General features: G+C 43.4%; 8 protein-coding genes across 8 annotated transcripts; 4 read left to right on the top strand and 4 right to left on the bottom strand.

Annotated features, from left to right (window-relative positions):
- The first annotated feature begins 51 nt into the window (after positions 1 to 51).
- BCIN_04g02360 (hypothetical protein) lies at positions 52 to 2,605 on the top strand. The gene is made up of 7 exons (XM_024692454.1): positions 52 to 969; positions 1,020 to 1,189; positions 1,244 to 1,251; positions 1,301 to 1,450; positions 1,506 to 1,764; positions 1,815 to 2,068; positions 2,121 to 2,605. The coding sequence occupies exons 1-7, from the start codon at positions 525 to 527 to the stop codon at positions 2,374 to 2,376; spliced, it is 1,542 nt and encodes a 513-aa protein (XP_024548229.1). The 5' UTR covers positions 52 to 524; the 3' UTR covers positions 2,377 to 2,605.
- A 171-nt stretch (positions 2,606 to 2,776) lies between these two features.
- On the top strand, positions 2,777 to 6,211 carry BCIN_04g02370 (hypothetical protein). The gene has a single exon (XM_024692455.1). The coding sequence runs from the start codon at positions 2,881 to 2,883 to the stop codon at positions 5,515 to 5,517; it is 2,637 nt and encodes an 878-aa protein (XP_024548230.1). The 5' UTR covers positions 2,777 to 2,880; the 3' UTR covers positions 5,518 to 6,211.
- A 221-nt stretch (positions 6,212 to 6,432) lies between these two features.
- On the top strand, positions 6,433 to 8,090 carry BCIN_04g02380 (hypothetical protein). Its single transcript, XM_001557231.2, has one exon. The coding sequence runs from the start codon at positions 6,568 to 6,570 to the stop codon at positions 8,035 to 8,037; it is 1,470 nt and encodes a 489-aa protein (XP_001557281.1). The 5' UTR covers positions 6,433 to 6,567; the 3' UTR covers positions 8,038 to 8,090.
- Positions 8,091 to 8,109: 19 nt separating this feature from the next.
- BCIN_04g02390 (hypothetical protein) lies at positions 8,110 to 9,672 on the bottom strand. The gene has a single exon (XM_024692456.1). The coding sequence runs from the start codon at positions 9,362 to 9,364 to the stop codon at positions 8,156 to 8,158; it is 1,209 nt and encodes a 402-aa protein (XP_024548231.1). The 5' UTR covers positions 9,365 to 9,672; the 3' UTR covers positions 8,110 to 8,155.
- A 123-nt stretch (positions 9,673 to 9,795) lies between these two features.
- Positions 9,796 to 11,290, bottom strand: BCIN_04g02400 (hypothetical protein). Its single transcript, XM_024692457.1, has one exon. It carries the CDS (start codon positions 10,676 to 10,678, stop codon positions 9,956 to 9,958), a length of 723 nt encoding a protein of 240 aa, XP_024548232.1. The 5' UTR covers positions 10,679 to 11,290; the 3' UTR covers positions 9,796 to 9,955.
- A 1,020-nt stretch (positions 11,291 to 12,310) lies between these two features.
- BCIN_04g02410 (hypothetical protein) lies at positions 12,311 to 13,814 on the bottom strand. Its single transcript, XM_001557229.2, has one exon. It carries the CDS (start codon positions 13,735 to 13,737, stop codon positions 12,607 to 12,609), a length of 1,131 nt encoding a protein of 376 aa, XP_001557279.1. The 5' UTR covers positions 13,738 to 13,814; the 3' UTR covers positions 12,311 to 12,606.
- Positions 13,815 to 13,899: 85 nt separating this feature from the next.
- On the top strand, positions 13,900 to 16,299 carry BCIN_04g02420 (hypothetical protein). Its single transcript, XM_001557228.2, has 4 exons — positions 13,900 to 14,312; positions 14,926 to 15,695; positions 15,744 to 15,850; positions 15,933 to 16,299. The coding sequence occupies exons 1-4, from the start codon at positions 14,179 to 14,181 to the stop codon at positions 16,200 to 16,202; spliced, it is 1,281 nt and encodes a 426-aa protein (XP_001557278.1). The 5' UTR covers positions 13,900 to 14,178; the 3' UTR covers positions 16,203 to 16,299.
- Positions 16,300 to 16,328: 29 nt separating this feature from the next.
- BCIN_04g02430 (hypothetical protein) lies at positions 16,329 to 17,047 on the bottom strand. Its single transcript, XM_001557227.2, has one exon. The coding sequence runs from the start codon at positions 16,961 to 16,963 to the stop codon at positions 16,445 to 16,447; it is 519 nt and encodes a 172-aa protein (XP_001557277.1). The 5' UTR covers positions 16,964 to 17,047; the 3' UTR covers positions 16,329 to 16,444.
- Between the last annotated feature and the right edge of the window lie 890 nt (positions 17,048 to 17,937).

Consider the following 17,937-nt stretch of genomic DNA (forward strand, 5'->3'; position numbering starts at 1 on the left):
CGACCGCTTAAAATGGTTCAAATTATAGGCTAAAGCCTTGGGTGACGCTATGGCCCACAAGTATATCCAAGGATTCTCGACGTTCTAGTCTTACTTCAGCCTCTCTTAATCCACATCAACAATCTCAATCCCAAATCCCAAATCCAAGAAACCTCTATACTACCTAGCCTCGAACGCTCGACCGATTCCATTCGCCAATAACCAATCCCCAGTCTCTGCCGAAGCCTTTCTTCCGAACTACAAGCTAAAATCAACTCTTCGTGCCCCAAGACAGTGCCGGTCTTCCAGAAACCTACCCACCTCTTCCCTCTCGAAAATTACCTTTCATAACTGCCCGTTTCCCTGCCTCCGTTCACCATGGCTTTGAGTAATGTTGGATCGATTGTTCTGCAAATTCTGATATTTTTAACGACTCTGGTGAACTTTACGTTCACTCTCACTTCGCTGGGACCTTTCTTTCTACTCATCCTGTATGCGGTCATTAAGATTACTGCAACGCCCCCCGAGGAAGATATATTCAGGAAATGTCAATTACGTCACCTCTACCACGGTTGACGAATGATGGTATCGCTCATTCCAACCTCGACGAACCTCGGATTTCATACTTGAAAGATGAGTCCTCTGCGAATGAAAGCGTCCATAGGCATAGAGGGCAAAGATCCGATATAGAAAGCAACTATGTAGATGCCAATGGGTTTGCAAGCGGAAATAAAAATATAAATGGAAATGGAAAAGGGAACGGGAATGGGAATATTTATACCAATGGCAATACAGGCCATGGACGCTTTGCGGTGTCAGATTACCCCGACGCGGGAGGCGATCATGGAATAAATGGAGTGGACCAACAGCCGGACACGGAGGAAACTGCAGTTGCCAAAGTCAGTATTCGTGATCGCATTGGTTGTGTTACTTGGACATGGTTCACTCTAACAATGGCCACTGGAGGAATTGCAAATGTCCTTTATTCAAGTATGTCATTCAATACGATTACGTTTGAGACCAGCTCTAACATCCTACAGTCCCATATCGATCGAATTGGCTGAGAATAGTAGGAGAAATAGTCTTCTTACTCAATCTTATATTCTTTGTAATGAATTGTATCTTAATCTCTCTTCGCTTCAAATGGAACCCTGGGAGTTTCTCTAAATCTTTCCTTAGTCCATCCGAATCTCTATATATTCCTGCTTGTGTAAGTCGATTCTAGTATCAGTGCCTGTTGAATACCTGTCTAATGTATTATCAGATGATTTCGTAAGTAATTCTCCGGCTTAGCCAAAGAACTACGTCTTAACCTTTATAGAGTGGGAACAATTCTTGTCACCATGTGTCAGTATGGAATCCCAAAGACTGGTCTGTGGTTCCAAACTACTATGCAGGTATGCTTTTGGGCGTATTGCACTTTAAGCGTAGTAGCATCATCCGGGATGTACCTATTGCTTTGGTCCACTCAGTAAGTCTGAGCATAAACCCCCCTTTGCAAAACGTCGGCTTATATTCCTGCTTAGAGAATTTCCCATTGGTAATATGACTCCGCTCTGGACCTTCCCTGCCTATCCGTTACTCCTGACGGGCCCAGTTGCAGCAAATCTTATTTCTGCTCTACCCGATGCAACTGCAGCTGCACGCATCGATTCTACTGCTATCGCTTTCGGAGCAATTTGCTTTCAAGGAATTGGATTTCTCCTCAGTCTCATGATCTACAGTGCTTTCCTCTATCGATTAATGACCAAGAAACTTCCCCAAGAGACAACACGACCTGGAATGGTGAGTTATACTCGTAATTATTGTCCCACTTATTAACTAAGTATCTATAGTTCGTATCGGTGGGCCCTTCCGGGTTCACAGTGACAGCAATCGTTTCTCTCTCTAATTCTGTGCAGACGACCATCTTACCCAATGGGATTTTCGGCAATACCGAGGGCCCTTTCGTTTTATACTTAATGGGGAGTTTCACAGGGCTCTTCATCTGGGGTCTATGCCTTTGGTTCTGTTTGATATCCATAGGTGCTCATTGGCAAGTTATGCAACCTCATCACCCGGAACATCACATTAGTGCAGACATGACATGGTAAGAATCTTTCCATCACGAACATCTCAAAAATTGTTACTAACTTATCTAGGAACTCATTCGTCTTCCCAAATACAGCACTAGCCACAGCTACTATGCAAATTGGCAAGGCATTCGGATCTAATGCTATTCGGATTGCTGGTACCGTAATTAGTGTCATTCTGGTTGTCGTTTGGTTAGGTGTGCTGTTCATGCTAGTAAGGGCAATATTCCTGAAACGACTTCTTATGCCGGGACGGCTTAATGGTGCTGCTCATCAAAGGAAGAAATGGGCGAGAAAATTTGGCAATGGTGTGTGGAAGGAGTAAAAACAGAATCGTGGAATTGTCTACCGGGTACAATGAAGTTAAAGAATTTGTTCGAATATGTTTCTTTTATCAATTCCTGATTCTAGGAGTGGTGGCGATAGACTTGGATATGCTGGTCATTGAATAGCACACTTGTTGTAAGATGGGGTTATATTAATAGCACAGGGGATCGAAATATAGATAACGGATTACTGTGAAATATTCAATAAATTTAAAACTTTCTAGATCATTCAAGATAGTTGACTTATTCAAACCGCTGATCCTGTCATAATATCCGACAATCCATCTCAAACACTGAAAACACTCGAGCCCGGCTGCGACAATTTGAGCTGCAGAGCTCTGACGTCATATCGCGTCGAGTACATAGAAAGTAAATATATACCCACGCGACAAAATATTTGGCTTATTCAAACTTTACTTCGCTTCTCTACTTTGTACTTCAAACTGTGTTTCACGGAATCCATTGTGCACTGATACCCATATATTGAAGGCACGAATAAAAACATGCCACCGACGAAGCGACCTTTGGCGCAAGCCGACATGAACGCGATCCTGCCGCCGAAAAAGAAACATAAGGAGAATGGTGTCATACCTGGTGATGGGCATACATCGAAGACTAAGGGAGAGTTAGTGGAGATGTTGAAAGAGAGATCCATGCCCAGTAATGGGGCGAAGGATGTCTTAATCCAGAGGTTGAGGGATAATGAGGAGTATGTTGCTGCCAAGGGCTCGGGAAAAGCAGAGCGTAGGAAGTCTGCGAGGATCGAGGCTGCAGAGCACAGTGCGAGGATAACGGAACGGCGGGAAGAAGGCTTGAAAGATTTATGGAATGTCAAGAATAAGGCATTGGCTTCCCCGGGTGCGCCAATTGCAGAGAAGTCTCCCGCGGCATCTTCGAGGAACATGGCCGCAGTTCCCTCACAAAGCTCACAAGGTCATCGAATAAACTATAGAACAAAAGATGATAGTAAATTAAGGGCATTGTTACGCGATTGGCGAGTGATGCGGCCGCAGGAGGTGGAAAGCATGGATAGGATGGCGATGGTCGAGAGGCTAGAGAGACACGAAATGAGGGGCTACGGAGATGATTATGAGAGTCTAACCTGCGATCAACTTTCCACACTATTAAGTGCGCGGCTGCTCCCATGTAGTGGAGTTACAAAAGCAGCGCGAATTGAACGACTGAGATATGATGATGCTTTGGATCGAGACTATGGGAATATGGAGGAACGCAGTCTGTACACTGATCTTGTGATTTGTCAAAAAGAGATACAAAGTTATGAAAGACTGATGGATTGGTTTGAAGATGAGGAAGGGGATAGAACATATCAAGATTTGGAAGTGGCGGGATTGAGATGCCTAATGGATTTGAGGCAACAAGGAAGAAAGGAAAAATGTGTTTGTGAAGATTCTCAGTTGATCGATTGGTTGGAGGCGGATGATAAAAAGCTGGCTCGAAAAAATAAGATCGAGGTATCTACGCTTATGGGATCAGAAATCCCTGCAGAGCTAGAACGCTGGGAAAAGAAACTTGCGGATGCGAGAGTGGGTTTAGAAAGTAGGATAGGCCATCCACTCCCGGCGAAGGTCCTAGCGCATGAATCGTCAAAATACGATGTTCCTGTTGTTACGAAGACGGCTGGGGATAGGAGAGCAGTGGATTATGACCCTAAAAAGACGACTTGGGCCCTATTTAGTGCTTGGGAGCTTTGTAAAATTGCTAAGGAGAAAGGTGCACCAGGGTATGGAACAAAGGATGCGATGATCAAATGGCTTGAGACTGGAATTCTTGAGTATGAAGATATGCACTTTGAGTCGCTTAGAGAACAGTGTTGGAAGCGTTTGGTACCTCAATACAGTAATGATGATAAGGCAGCTTTGATAGAAAGGCTTAGAATTCTGGATAAACATCTCAAGGATAGCGGGGAGAGACCTGCACGGGAGGCTGGTGAAGCTATCGATGCCGAAAATGTTGATGAAGGCAGTGCTGAGCAGGACAACGAAATTGTTCCGATTACAGAGCCATCAAGAATTGGCTCTGTGTCTAGTGACTCGATATATGCCAAGAAAGACGATAGTATGCTCCGAGTTTTACTACGAGATCGACACCTTCAAATCTCCGGTACACGGGAAGAAATGATTCATCGCTTAGAAACTTCTCCATACAATTACGAATCTTACACTTCCGAAGAGCTTTCCCTCATACTCAAAGATCGCCGCCTTACCAATGCGAGTCAGGGAAGCAAAGAAATAAAAATCGAACGACTCAAAAATAGCGACGAGGCTTTCTATGATTCCAGTAAATTCGAAGACACGCAGTTGTATGTGGAATTGAGCGTTGGAGCGCGACTTATCAGAGATAAGGAACACGCATTAAAGGCCTTGTCTGATCCAAACACATCGTATGAGGACTTAGACTCCGGCGCTCTTCGGGAGCTTGCAAATGCTTTGGGTTTATCTCGAAACAGCGGAAATAAAACTGTGATTAAGCAACTCCAGGCGAATGATCAGAAATCGAAATTAGAGGGGAAAGATAATACCACTATGCGTGATGCTATCAATAAATTGACCGCGTCTCTAAAAACCAGCAGAGATGAGTACAACAAAGCGGAGAAAGATTTAGAGAGAAGCATAGGGCATCCTGTTCTCGGTGGAGAAATGGCAATGAAGCAATATAGTGCAGTGATAAATCGTGACCATGAAATAGTCAACAGTTATCAGCCAATTCACAAATCAGGGCCCTTCTGCGACTATGATTGGAAAGACTCCCTCTGGGCTGGAAGGAGCGAGAGAGAACTAAGTGACATGTGCCGGAGACAGGGTATGGAGGGTTCGGGTACCAAGGCTACTTACATCAAATGGCTTGAGACAGGGTCGGTAGAGTATGAAGATTTATCAGGGACGAGTCTTGAGAGAATGCGTAGCAAACGTGGGATAAAAGTTAAGTCGGGGACGAAAAGACTTGATTTGGTGATGAAGCTTAAAGAAACTGATGAGAAAGAGAGGGACTATCAATATTTGGGGATTATGGCACTGAAGAAGATGTGTAAGGAGCGTGGCATGACGACTAAGAGTAATGAAACAAAACAGGACTTGATAACACGGCTTAGAGTAGCTGACGAGAATACCGGGCGGGCATAGAAGCTAGATTGAAGAGGGCGTTTCATGATACTAGCAGCGATAACTTTGTTCCTTAAAGCCTCGACGTTTTTTTTTTTTTTTGCAAGCTCATTGCTCCTCATTATCATTCTTGCACTTGTATTTCTCTTTCGTTGTTCGTTGTCATCGACGGTCTACTCTGTAAATATCAAGCATAGCATAGCATTGATATCCACGATGAACAAAGGGCGCAACATGCTTGGCGAACATCCTCACATCTATTCGAACGAGTTCGAGATTGCCATTTCGAGTTGTTTCCCAGTATACTATTCGGGGCTCTAAAACCAGATGCTCGCTTCTTGCTATGGAATGGATAGTTCTTCATATCAAATTAGATTCAGCACAACTACCTCGCTACTTGTGTAGATAAGGGCTTTCCGTCAACGATGGTAAAGGCTGCAGCCAATATTTGAGAATTTCGGGGTATTTGCAACGTCTTAAGAACAAGGGAAGGGTTCTGAACTTCATCGCCGAGGAAAAAATGGTTAAGTTTAAGAACGGGACTGTTGAGGAAATTGAAGGTTCTTGAACTATTGTATATTGTTGAAATTGATTGGCCGGTGACCCTTTCAAATGCACCGTCGCAATGTCTATGTAATCATCTTCGCCTCCTTTAGAATGTAGCTAGTCAACGATTGATTGATATTTGGTTTAGACTCAATGTTGAACAACTTCAGACGGAATAAGACGCAACGAAGCAACGGAGTTCGGAATAAGCGAGTCAATCCCGATTCAGCCCCTGTAGAAGCCTATGCATCTTTACGCGAACTACCCTATCAGAGCTTTGTAATGTAGATTTGCACGCTGTAGCTCGCACCGTGTCTAGCATAATTCCAGGCTCTCCTCTATCACCATCATCAAAGCATACGTCACTAGTCAGCGCTAAACATCAGTCAAGAAATATATATTCATCTCGTAGTACACACACAATGTAGGCAGCTGTTCAAATTTGAGGATTGATTGAGAAGACTCGGCACGTTAGCTTAACTCTCAATGGTACCTAAATTGATCTCCTAGCAGATACCAGACAAAATGACGAAGAAATATCCTACCCGAGGATCTACTCTGTTTGATTCTACATCGGTTTTAACATCACGACCAGCCACATCTGACTCTCCCAAGAGCACAAAATCAACACCCTCAAGCTCTTCTTTGTCTCCTAGCCATGAATACTGGATCCACACTACTACCCTTTTCAACAGTCGCACCAAAGCTTTCGATAAAAACATTTCTCTTCAAGTAAACACAAAGACGGGTCTAATAACAAAAGTGAGCACGCGAGAAAACTCATCAGTTAATTCATTCGGAGATAATGATATCGATCTCCGAGGGAAAACCGTTCTACCAGGATTCGTAGACGCGCATACTCACATCTTCCTCCACCGTGTAGATGAGACTGGATCACCATATTTGAATCAAGAACGGGACGAATCTCTCATTTCCCGCACCATTCGTGCTACAACCAATTGTCGTCTAGCTCTGCTAGCCGGATATACCACGTATCGCGACCTCGGAACCGAAGGATGCTACAATGCTGATATTGGTGTTCGTGACTCCATCAATCGCGGTCTCATTCCTGGGCCGCGTTTGTTCGTCGCTACGGAACCTCTGGCGTCTAGTGGAAGCTATGAGATTCGCCAAGAGAATAAGTTGGGAGGAACAGAAACCCCGCGTTTGAGTGATCCTTGTGATGGGATTGAAGGATGTAGAGCAGGAGTGAGGAGAAGGATTGGAGCTGGGGCGGATGTCATTAAGATCTATGCTGAGTATCGAAGACGCGAATTGCGCTATCCAAAATCCAATTACAAAGGTTTGGAAGATGTTCAATTTCCTCCATCTCGAAATCGAGGAGAAGATATTTTTGGCCCCAGAGAAAAATTGAGAAACCCAAATTCTCTTCTTTGGAGCCAGGAAGAAATGGATGTTATGGTAGCCGAAGCCAAACGCGCAGGTGTTCCGGTAGCAAGTCATGCTAGTTCAGAAGAAGCGGTAATAATGGCTGCTAAAGCGGGTGTTACGAGTATAGAGCATGGTCTCATGCCCAGTGAAAAAGCCTTAGAAGTGATGAAGAAAATGGGTACTATATATGTTCCTACACTATCCGTTGTAGAACTAGAGGCGAATGATGAGGGGAGATCAATTGCTGTTTGCAAAGAGCACGCCAAACGGGCTTGGCAAATGGGAGTAAAACTAGCCACAGGATGTGATACGGGGCCGTTCCCCCACGGAGAAAATGCGAGGGAGATGGAATTAATGATTCAAGCTGGAATCGATGTAGCTGATGTGCTCAGAGCTGCCACATTAGGAGGATGGGAAGCTTGTGGTGGGGAGTTGTGTGGGCAGGATTTTGGATGGTTGGGTGAGGACTGGATTGCAGATTTGGTCGCTTTAGATGGAGATTTGGAAAAAGATGGATTTGAAAAGGTTATTAGAAATGTCAGCTGTGTTATAAAGGATGGGAGAATGGTGGTAGCAGATGGGAAGATTGTTGGTTTTGTTTGATCATCATCATCATTGATTTGATAACTATCTAATGAGCATAACATGACATATCAGGTAATAGTAGTTCTGTTATGCTCGTTCGAGTTATTGTTTACTAGTCGATACAACAACCTAGACATCAAAGTACATAGCGATTTGGACTCACAACCACCTCTGCAAGTTTCACAGTCCACAACTTCCCACTTCCCTCCACAACCAAGACGTCGCCCGCCAAAGCGAAGTTTGCAATCTCAATACCCGGTTCTCCCACGGGATCGTCCAGAAAGAGCTCCGCATTGAACAACCCCAACACTTTTCCCACATTATTTCTCACTACAATTCCTTCACCCTCAGCCGTCCATATTCTACTCTTATCATCTACGTGAATACCATCCGGGATTCCTTTTCTCGAGATTCCAATTAGTCTTTTATTGATAGGGAACGTGTCAGAATCGAGATCGAACTTATAAATAGCATTGGAGCCGGAATTGTATCCACCAGAATCGGTTGTTGTTATGGGTGTGGTATCGGTAATGTAGAGTATATTCATGGCAGCATCAACGTTAATACCATTAGGTACCAAGATATCTGCACGGGATATCACAGGAACAAGAGACTTTGTTGTGGGAGAGAAACGCCAGACGGCATCTGGGAGAACGGCTGATGGTCCACCATCGTAAAGCGAGGAGAGCGGGTCGTCGGTAAAGAACAGATAGGGAGTTCCATAATGATTTACCCAGGTGAGATCATTAGGTCCATTGAATGGGACACCGAAGTAGGAGTTTATGATGACTTCTGTGTAGCCTGTGGCTGGGTCGATAGCATAGATTGCAGGAGAAATAGTGGCATTGCCATCACCAGCGAAATATACAAGATGATTGAAATAAGTCCCTCCATTGGGGTTTATTATGGGGATACTAGTAAATGGGGTGTGTATTTTGGAAGTGTTGAGGTTCAAAACCGAGATCGTCGTAGTGTCATCCACTGAAGAGCTTGTAAACCACACTTCATTGCGATCTGGTACCCATATACCGGCTTCGTTCGCGAACGAATTATTTCGCTGGGCAATAAGAGTGGCCGTGGGATTTAGACCTAGTAGTTTCAGGAATTCAGGATCGTAGGATATGAATGCGCTTGCCTTTGCGGAAGTGAGTAAGACTGATAAATTCGCATTGTTTGTTTGCGTATCGATAAAACTCTGACTGATATTGCCGTAATAATTAGGAAGTATTAAGTAGGTTGATTCTGGATCCATGGAGATAGTTGTGCTTAGTGAAATATTCAATGCTGCTTGCGCCACAACTAGAAAAATATATGCGCATACGATGACAGGTGTGTAATTTGCCATGGTGGTCACAATAATCCATATACAATTCCAATGAATGATTATGAATATCGAAAGTTGAACGACCAGCCTAATCTTTTACTGAGTGCCTAGTACTTATATAACTTGATCGGGCTCAGTAGCTTTTGGCTTGTGCGAAACTACTTCCCAAAAGGGTATTGACCTCGTAGTCTGACATGATATCTGATATATGCCATGCACGATGCAGTTTGTAATTTTGACAAGCTTGTAGTAGTAGCATCATTTCGAGCTCAAACGCATCTTATCTCTCCATTTTACCATTCAGGGAAACTTTGTCCTTCAGTTTCCTCAAAATGTTTCCGAGTCAGACTATATGCGTTCGAAAGTGGATTGACTTGATCAGCTTTGCCTCTTCGTAAACCTCAACAACGAAACACATTACGGAACTTTTACGTACCGCGTAAGTAAGGTCATGATCTTGAGTTCAAATTAGGTAGATTATATTCCAATATATTAGGACTGTAGCCTGAATAATGGGCGCAATTGCCTAGCACTGGCCAGCCACGGAGGAAAAGAGCTCGTTTAAATAAAATAAAATTGTAAACAAAGACAACTAATAGTCTTCTAAGCAATTTATCTGACAACAGCCATCAAAAACCCATCCCAATTCTTCTCAGAAACGATTTGCATCACTACGCAATCGACTCTTTCATCCTTCCCAGCATTCTCGATTGCTGTTCTTGCACCTTCAACGTGAGGATCATCCAATCGATCTTCTCTAACTAGATCCCCCCTGCAGGCCATGTTATCCAGGAAGACCGCAGCTCCGGGATAACTCATCTTGACTCCGTAATCAAAGTATGTCCAATTGTTGAGCTTGTCAGCATCAACAAATGTCAATCCGAATCTCTCTCTCTTTCCCTCTTCAATCTCCTTCAACAATCCAGGTAGTATATCCACCGCTGACCCTTCCAAAACCTCAACTCTATCACTCACTCCAGCGTGCTCAATATTTTCGCGGGCTACTTTTGCATGCTTGGGGTCGAACTCCAGCGTGGTAATCTTACAGTCTGGATTTTCAGTAGCAATCCAAATCGATGCATATCCACCTAAAGTTCCAACTTCCAGCACGTGTTGAACTCTCATAGATTTTACTTGTAACGCGAGGAATTTCCCTTGTGCAGGAGACGAACTTATTGATGGGAGACCTTTATCCGAGGAATTTCGAAGAGCGTGAGCGAGAGTTTCATGATTTGGTTTTCGAGTGGAATGAAGTTTTGACATTGTGTATTCATCCACTGCTGCCCATCCAGGGTGTGGAGTGAATGAGGTACGACGGCCCTGTGGAGGTGGCATATTGGATCTTTGATTGGCGACTGGGTAATGTACTCAATAAATTGATTGTATTTCTTGCGTGCCGGAAGGTAGAATCAAATACATGAACGTAAAAAGACATTGCTGTCTTATGTATTCACGAAATAGCTCTTGAGTCATACTAAGCTCGCTGAAGCAATAGATAGCAGATAGTGGATACATTGCGTGGTTGTCTGCGAGAGCTGAACTTCTATTGCATAACAGTTACTCTTTTCCAACGACTTACGTTTCCAATCAATATATCAAGTACCTGGGGTCATAAAGATGACGTTCGAGGTGTTGAAAAGTGGATGTAGCGGTAGCGGCGTGGTAGCTCGGGACCGAGGGTGTCGTGTTTGATAAGATTAAGGTTATCGTCGACGTCGCATGTATGTTCTTCCTCCATGCCCCTTTTTAAACATGTGATTTCTTTTGCGAAGAAAATTTTGGTCTACATTTCATTGCGGTCGAGGCAAGTCTCTCTCACACCGGCAAATGAATGGCATGAGTACTACCACAAATATCAAGATCCTGCTGTAACCAAAATTATGATGGTAGCAAACTTGGAAGTCAGAAAATCGTCACGTTTGAACTCGCGATGATTCTCCATCTGCCAATAGACAGAAACTCAAGTTCTCCTCTGAAGCTTCTTTCACTGCTTATCAAGCTCACAGACGTCCAGCCTATTTACTTACATCTCTCTAATCCTATCACGTGAGGTATTATCTTTTGACAGTCTTCACTATGATCATAGTTGAATCGTAGCATTCATAACATGGACTGTTGAAGACAAAACTCAGTATCAGTATCACGAATGAAACATCGCAACATCTTTTTTTCCAAGTACATTTCAAGTTCAATGCAATGTTATTGTTGTTTGGTCATTTCTTTTACCATCGTGAATGTCAAGTCATCATCAAAATTGTATTATGAATTAGTCAAGTTTGGTCACAGTGAGTATGGAAGACCTTTCTTCAATGCACAATTGTGCCTGCCGTCTGTTGTTCCAATCGAAATATAATAGAATTGTTGCTGATTATACAGTGTATTCAATAACTAATCCGGACTACAATCCAATAATGAAGATTCTCAAAACTCCAAACCAATTAGAATATTCAAATCATTTGAGATATCAAATTTGATTAAAATATAGAATCATTTTCAGATTTGTGATTACTTTTAGGTGTTCAAAACCTTATATTGTTGAATTGCAGTCCGGACTATTAGATACTCTATATCAATGTATGTGAACATGAATCATAGAAAGAGAGGACACATTTTTATCATTATGCAAGCGAGTTGATGCCTCGCATTTACACTTATAAGTCTTTATATTCAGCACCTACGTTTATCCTACAGACGCTGTGCTGTTGTGATAATAGAACCAGGCCTAGAAATATCCCTCCATCTGAGATGATAGTCGATATAGGCTTATGAGCTGGCGGAGGAAGTTTACAAAACGACGGGTTGCCCTTGGCAAAAGAGAAAACCACTGTGTATCAAGCAATAGCGCATGAGTTGAATGCAATGATTTAGGGTAAAAGCTACTTAGCTTTCTAGCCTGCGAAACATAATCTGTAGATGTGGAGAATCTGGAATCTTCTCAGAAATCTAGTATGAGACTTTGGTGGCAAATGTTAAAAAGCAAACTATTTAGATTTATGTCATCTCAAGACACCTAGAATTAAGTCCAATCATTCCGATAAAAGATACACATCGAGTAACTCGCTTCTGGTATATTAAGGGCAGTGTCGAGGCAGTTTTGAGATATCTCATCCGTAGTGATTGATTTCGTACTAGATTCAAACTCGCACTGGCTTTTATCAATAGAGATTTAGATGGTTTCCAAAAATTGAATATCCATTCATAACTCATATATTATCATCTAATAAGCCTACTGATTCTCATACATTCTCCTCTCCCAACCTCCATTATCTCGCCCTGACACCCCCAGGAAAACTTCTCGCACTAAGCAAAACTCCCTTCACTCCTCGAATCTCCTTCTTAACCTTTGCAATTTCATCTTCTCCCTCCTTGTTTCCATTCCTATCGCCTCCATTTCCAAAACCTCCCGACCCGTAACTAAATGTAGGCGTTGAAAACACCAAGCCTTGTAAATATTCCTTCAACATAGACATTTTTGTTTCTAGCTCTTCACTTGTAGATGATTCGTAGGTTGAATCCTCCAGCAAGGATGATAATGTACCTTGTAGAGTCGTGAGACGCGATGTCTGTATGGTTGTTGCTGTGGTCGCAGTATTCGCGTGGGATATTAGGGAGGGCGAACTGGGTGTTTGTAAAGGAGATGATGGGAGAGACGTCTGGACGCCAATATCGCGGTGGAAAAGCTCGGTGGGATCACTGGTCACGGAGCTAGCATCGGAGTCGAGGTATTCGGATTGGAGAGATTTATGGTGGTGGTAGGTAGGGGGGATTTCAGAAACCGAATTCTCGAGTTTGTGGATTAATTTTTGAAGGTTATTAAGAGTGGCCGATGATAGAGAGAGCCGGGATTCGGTAAGAGTGTTGAGCATAGGGCGTATTAAAAAGGTGTTTGTGCCATAAAGTAGAAAGCTGAGGGAGCCGAAAAGATACAGGGTTGTGAGGAGGCGGTGTTTGGTAATTAGAGGAGTAGCAGCAGATGGCTGAACCAAGAATTCAGGATATGTTATGATAGGAGCTTGTTCGCGAGGTATTTGCGCGTAGCTTGGTTGAGTAGATGGAGGTGAATGTCGTGTCAGCGATTGAGGTTGAGTCTTTGGATCTGGTGATTTGACCTCAGTGATAGATGTGTTTGTCGCTTCATTATTCCGCGATACACCAAGTAACTCTTGTATATCATCTCCGTCGAGACCTTTGCTTTCTAGAAAAGCAATCTTTTTATCCGTAGATGCATTCCTAACCTCGTCTTCCTCCAAGAACTTCCTGGCTTGTTCGAGTACTGCTGCCCGACTTGGTGGCTCAATAGCTGCGTCCTGCGGTTCACTGGACTGTTCTTCCTCGCCTCTACGTTGCCATGCAGGCACTCCCGGGGACTTGGGTTCGCTGTCGGAATCACTCATTCTGTAATATTCTGCTTGGTGAAGAAGCCTCTAGATAATTAATGGGAGCTCTCGAGGCTCTGCATGTGTAGATTGTCGGTGTCAATATTTACCAGGCATTTGCATGTGCCTCGGCTGATGACATAATCTAGCGGTAGTCCTAATTGGATCAAAATTTGTTGCGGTGACCGACATTGTCATTATGGAAGTATCAAAGCATCACCACGATTAAACTTCGATAGTATCCAAATATCTTCCATACTGCTTCATCCTTCTAATACTGGGCATTACAATATCAGCCCTTTCCATCTAATACGACCCATCAAGCTTGGGTGTCTTTCTGAGCAACGGTCATTAATCTATGCAACAGTCCAACTCTAGAGTCTACATACATACCTCAACTTTCCACACTGCGAATAAGCATCAACACACTTGACGAAGTGGATATCAAAGATAATCAAAATGTCAGGAAGAGCCGAACGACCCAGTAAGCGCATACGAAAACTCAGCACTGATTCTGAGGGAGATGAGGAAATCGATTGGACAGATCACCGTGGAAAAGTTGATAGGGCTGAGCCAGCCACCAACAAGAACGAGTAAGTCTTTGAAGCATCTCCAGATATTGAAATCCATTATTCTCACAATGGCTTGAATGCCCCTTTGCTCTTTGTACCGTGTTACCGCACGCAAATCTCCGTAATTAAGAGTTGTCTTTAACCGTCCACTCTATTCCCACTTTTGATTTAGCCCTCGTGTTTTTTTATGACAATCGTATCTTGCCATCGTCGTACAAACAAGGGGCATGATATGAGGCATCAAAGAATGAACCTTATTAGCTATGTGGTTGGTCAATGGTGAAGAGGCAGGATTGGGCAGTTGTAGGAGCAGCGCGTTTATATGCAACGCGCCTGCTCACCTGTCATTCTCCGCTATTCTGTCTAATCAAGGCAGTGACCCGGAAGACCTTGCCATCTGATTCACCACCAATTGTGCTTAGATCACTCCACATCTTTCTACCGTATTATCAATAACCTCAAAACAAATCATCGTGGATCAAGGAATCCCTCAATATTACCACATACCCCCTTCACTTTGTTCATCTTGTATTTGATTGCGGTGTAAGAACAAGATGTCTACACGTCGCAGTCAGCGGTCAGCCGCTGCCAAGGCAAGAGATGTAATCATCGTTTCTGAACAGCTGTCTCCTAGGTCATCGCGATCGCGTCGCACGAATCCAGAGCCCGCCTCGTCGGCCACCGTATCACGTGGACCGGCACAACCACAATCAAATAGTCCCGAGTCAATGCGTTTGACCGTCAAGACATCATCAAGTAAACTGAGAGAGGCGACACGATCGAGCCCGATCACTGGCCCAGCGGTTATGGTTAATAGTAGAGATCAATTTGTTGGTGGCGAAATCCTTGAGGGCAAGAGAAACAGGAATGTTAAAAAAAGTTATGTTTTGGAAACAGAAAGCGATGATGAGGATGAAGATATGGAAGATGCCGAAGGAGAAGATGATCCAGATGCCGAAGGAGAAGATGACGATCTAGATGCTGATGGAGATATCGATATGGACGTACAACATACTTCATCTACCATTCAGGTTTCAAAAGCGCCGGCTGGGACATCCAATATCACGGTGAAGGAGCAACCCAAAGCACCTGCTGTTACTATTGGACATCAAGGGTTGGGGCTCAGTGACGATGATGATGATGAACTCAGTGAACTTGACAGCGACCTGGGGGAGGAATTGGAGGAAGAAGAGGTAATGCAGAGTGGAAATGACGAGGATGCAGAGGGAGAAGATGAAGAGATTGAAGTGGCCGCAGAAGAAGAAGACGAGTTACTTGATAGTGACGATGAAACGCCTGCCAATGAAAGTAGAGCTTCTACTCCCGATCTCAACAAATTGACGAGAAGGCAAAGAGCAAGATTTGATGATGCTGCGAGTGGATATCTCATGGCTCTTCCCGATGGTGAGTTATTCCATAATTGCTCGTGATTGCTCGCTAATGTCTTTTTAGAGGTACAAGTGAAGAAGCATCTTACTGCCGAGGAGCATGCTATGAGACGTGCTGAAATGGCTCGAAGAAGAAAGAATCTAAGTGAGAAACGAAATGAAGAAGAGAAGGTAATTACACCCCAAGAAATTCTTCAATTACATGCTCACATTTCTTCCCACTGCGTCTTTTCCTGGCTGACACCAATTTTAGATGGAAACAATCAATAAGCTTCTCAAAAAGCAAGCGCCTAAGACCAACGCTCGCCGCAGAGATCTCAATGGTCCAGCTGTTGACGCGATTCCGGAAGGAGAACCCCAGAAGCCAAATCCACTTTTTGTGCGATGGGTTAGCAATAAGGATGGAAACAGAATCGGTGTACCAGAAGAATGGATGGAGGGTCCTATTGGCGCTTTGTTCCAAGGTGGAGCAAAGGCTAGTGGAAATGGGATGGATGGTAAATTAATCCAGGAGGTTTCTTAGATCAGCGAAGCCTTGTCATGTATACTAGAATATTCAAGTTTCTCGGGGTCTCATAGATATTGGTCGGGTTCAATTCATTCACATTTCTCTTAGCCGAGGCTAGTGTTCTCGTCAATCGATCATCCATGGTGAGATCTAATCATTGATTTATTGGAATAGTCCTACCAGTCACCCGATGAAAGCTTCTCCACTCACGATTTTCTGCTAGGCCATCTCCTGCTTATCACAACCCCGGGGAAACTTCAAGGGTCCGTGGCTTCACACTCTGCTTCACTGCCATCACTACCGTCACTACTGTCACTAACATCACTGTCCTCTGTATAATACACGACGACCAGTCTATCCTTCCAGTGCCTCTCACGCATCATGAGTATGAGACTTTTAATAACAACATCATAGCCACAGAGAGTATCATACGAATCGTCGTTGACAGCTTGACCAATTTTCCATCTAACCGCAACACTTTTCTCCATGCTGTCTGATGGGACATTTTCCCAATTGCTTGGTCTGCCTTGAATTGCATCTAGAAGTTCAGAATATGAACTGGACTCATTAATGAGAAGAACGCCCATGCTTAAGAGTCTGGTGCCCAAAGTTTCGTTTGCAACTCGATATTCGATTAGGACATGATGTTGAGGATCAGAAAGGTTATCGGTGTCTTGAGCTTCTTTTGTGCGGATTGGGAGGTCTGAAATACCGCGTTGCTCTCTTGCCTCTGGTGAAAATTTGCGTTGAAGATGGCCTTGTTTGTTGGACTTCATATTTGCTGCTAATGGTCTATTATTCGACCTGTCGATCGATGAGTAGATTAGATGAAGGAAGAGAAAATTCTAATAAAATCAATCTAAGAGGAGACAGAGAGTAAGTTCGATTGGAATAAGTGTTACGCTAATAGTTCAGAGTTAACAAACTGTGAAAGGATCATTAGAGTATGGTTACTTTTTCCTTCTGAATTTCATTCCCAATAAAAATGAGGCTGTTGCTTCTTATATGTTGGGTGATGATTGTGCTCAAAGCAAGAAATGTCAAACACAAGCATTTTATGCACGCCGCATGCTAAGTTCCTTTCAATGGATATGAAAACACATTTATTCTGTCGTTTTCATGGGACTATAAATCACGGGAAACCACTTGAGGCCACACAAAAAAGGAGAAAAAGAAATGTGGGATGAGAAATTTGATCCCGATGGCTTGTTTTAGGCAAACAGACTCAAAACTCAGATCTAGTCAAACTCTCCACAATCATACATGAGCATTTTCACAAGTTGCCATCTTTTCTAGTTTGACAAATCCCAAATATTTTCACCCCGTCTCCATCTTTGAACAAGATATGCCGCGTACAAAGAATCACAGCGCAAGAGGCCTTTACCTCCCTCGGTGTATTGTATCATAGACTGAGAATTCTCAGATTTTTGCTTCACAAAACGATATTCTAGGGCTCGAAAATCGAAACTGTCTGCATGCCCTGGAGTTGTTTCCGATATTTCAACGCATTCGTCCTTGTACATTTGAAAATCATGAATCTTGGTGTCAGGAAACAGCAATGTACCTTCATGAGCGGCCGATCATATGTGAATTTATCTTGAAGAGCTGGTAAAAGCGAACTTGGGTTCTACAAGAGATGGTTCTTGCAAAACACATTCTGGTTAGCTTTTGATATCGCGAGACTCTCCTGAGACAGCATTTTTCGTATGGCTGTAACGCTGGTAGAAGTCTTTGTTAGATACAAGGACGC

The sequence above is a fragment of the Botrytis cinerea genome, chromosome 4, assembly GCF_000143535.2.
Source record: "Botrytis cinerea B05.10 chromosome 4, complete sequence".
Classification (NCBI taxonomy): domain Eukaryota; kingdom Fungi; phylum Ascomycota; class Leotiomycetes; order Helotiales; family Sclerotiniaceae; genus Botrytis; species Botrytis cinerea.

Excerpts from the sequence above, each read along its gene's own strand:
- BCIN_04g02420 (XM_001557228.2), top strand. The coding sequence starts at position 14,179 with ATGTCAGGAAGAGCCGAACGACCCAGTAAGCGCATACGAAAACTCAGC. Across the intron at positions 15,696-15,743 it reads TCTCATGGCTCTTCCCGATG|AGGTACAAGTGAAGAAGCAT; the intron begins GTGAGTTATTCC and ends ATGTCTTTTTAG. Across the intron at positions 15,851-15,932 it reads AACGAAATGAAGAAGAGAAG|ATGGAAACAATCAATAAGCT; the intron begins GTAATTACACCC and ends CACCAATTTTAG.
- BCIN_04g02390 (XM_024692456.1), bottom strand. The coding sequence starts at position 9,364 with ATGGCAAATTACACACCTGTCATCGTATGCGCATATATTTTTCTAGTT.
- BCIN_04g02400 (XM_024692457.1), bottom strand. The coding sequence starts at position 10,678 with ATGCCACCTCCACAGGGCCGTCGTACCTCATTCACTCCACACCCTGGA.
- BCIN_04g02380 (XM_001557231.2), top strand. The coding sequence starts at position 6,568 with ATGACGAAGAAATATCCTACCCGAGGATCTACTCTGTTTGATTCTACA.
- BCIN_04g02370 (XM_024692455.1), top strand. The coding sequence starts at position 2,881 with ATGCCACCGACGAAGCGACCTTTGGCGCAAGCCGACATGAACGCGATC.
- BCIN_04g02430 (XM_001557227.2), bottom strand. The coding sequence starts at position 16,963 with ATGAAGTCCAACAAACAAGGCCATCTTCAACGCAAATTTTCACCAGAG.
- BCIN_04g02360 (XM_024692454.1), top strand. The coding sequence starts at position 525 with ATGTCAATTACGTCACCTCTACCACGGTTGACGAATGATGGTATCGCT. Across the intron at positions 1,451-1,505 it reads CTATTGCTTTGGTCCACTCA|AGAATTTCCCATTGGTAATA; the intron begins GTAAGTCTGAGC and ends ATTCCTGCTTAG. Across the intron at positions 2,069-2,120 it reads ATTAGTGCAGACATGACATG|GAACTCATTCGTCTTCCCAA; the intron begins GTAAGAATCTTT and ends TAACTTATCTAG.
- BCIN_04g02410 (XM_001557229.2), bottom strand. The coding sequence starts at position 13,737 with ATGAGTGATTCCGACAGCGAACCCAAGTCCCCGGGAGTGCCTGCATGG.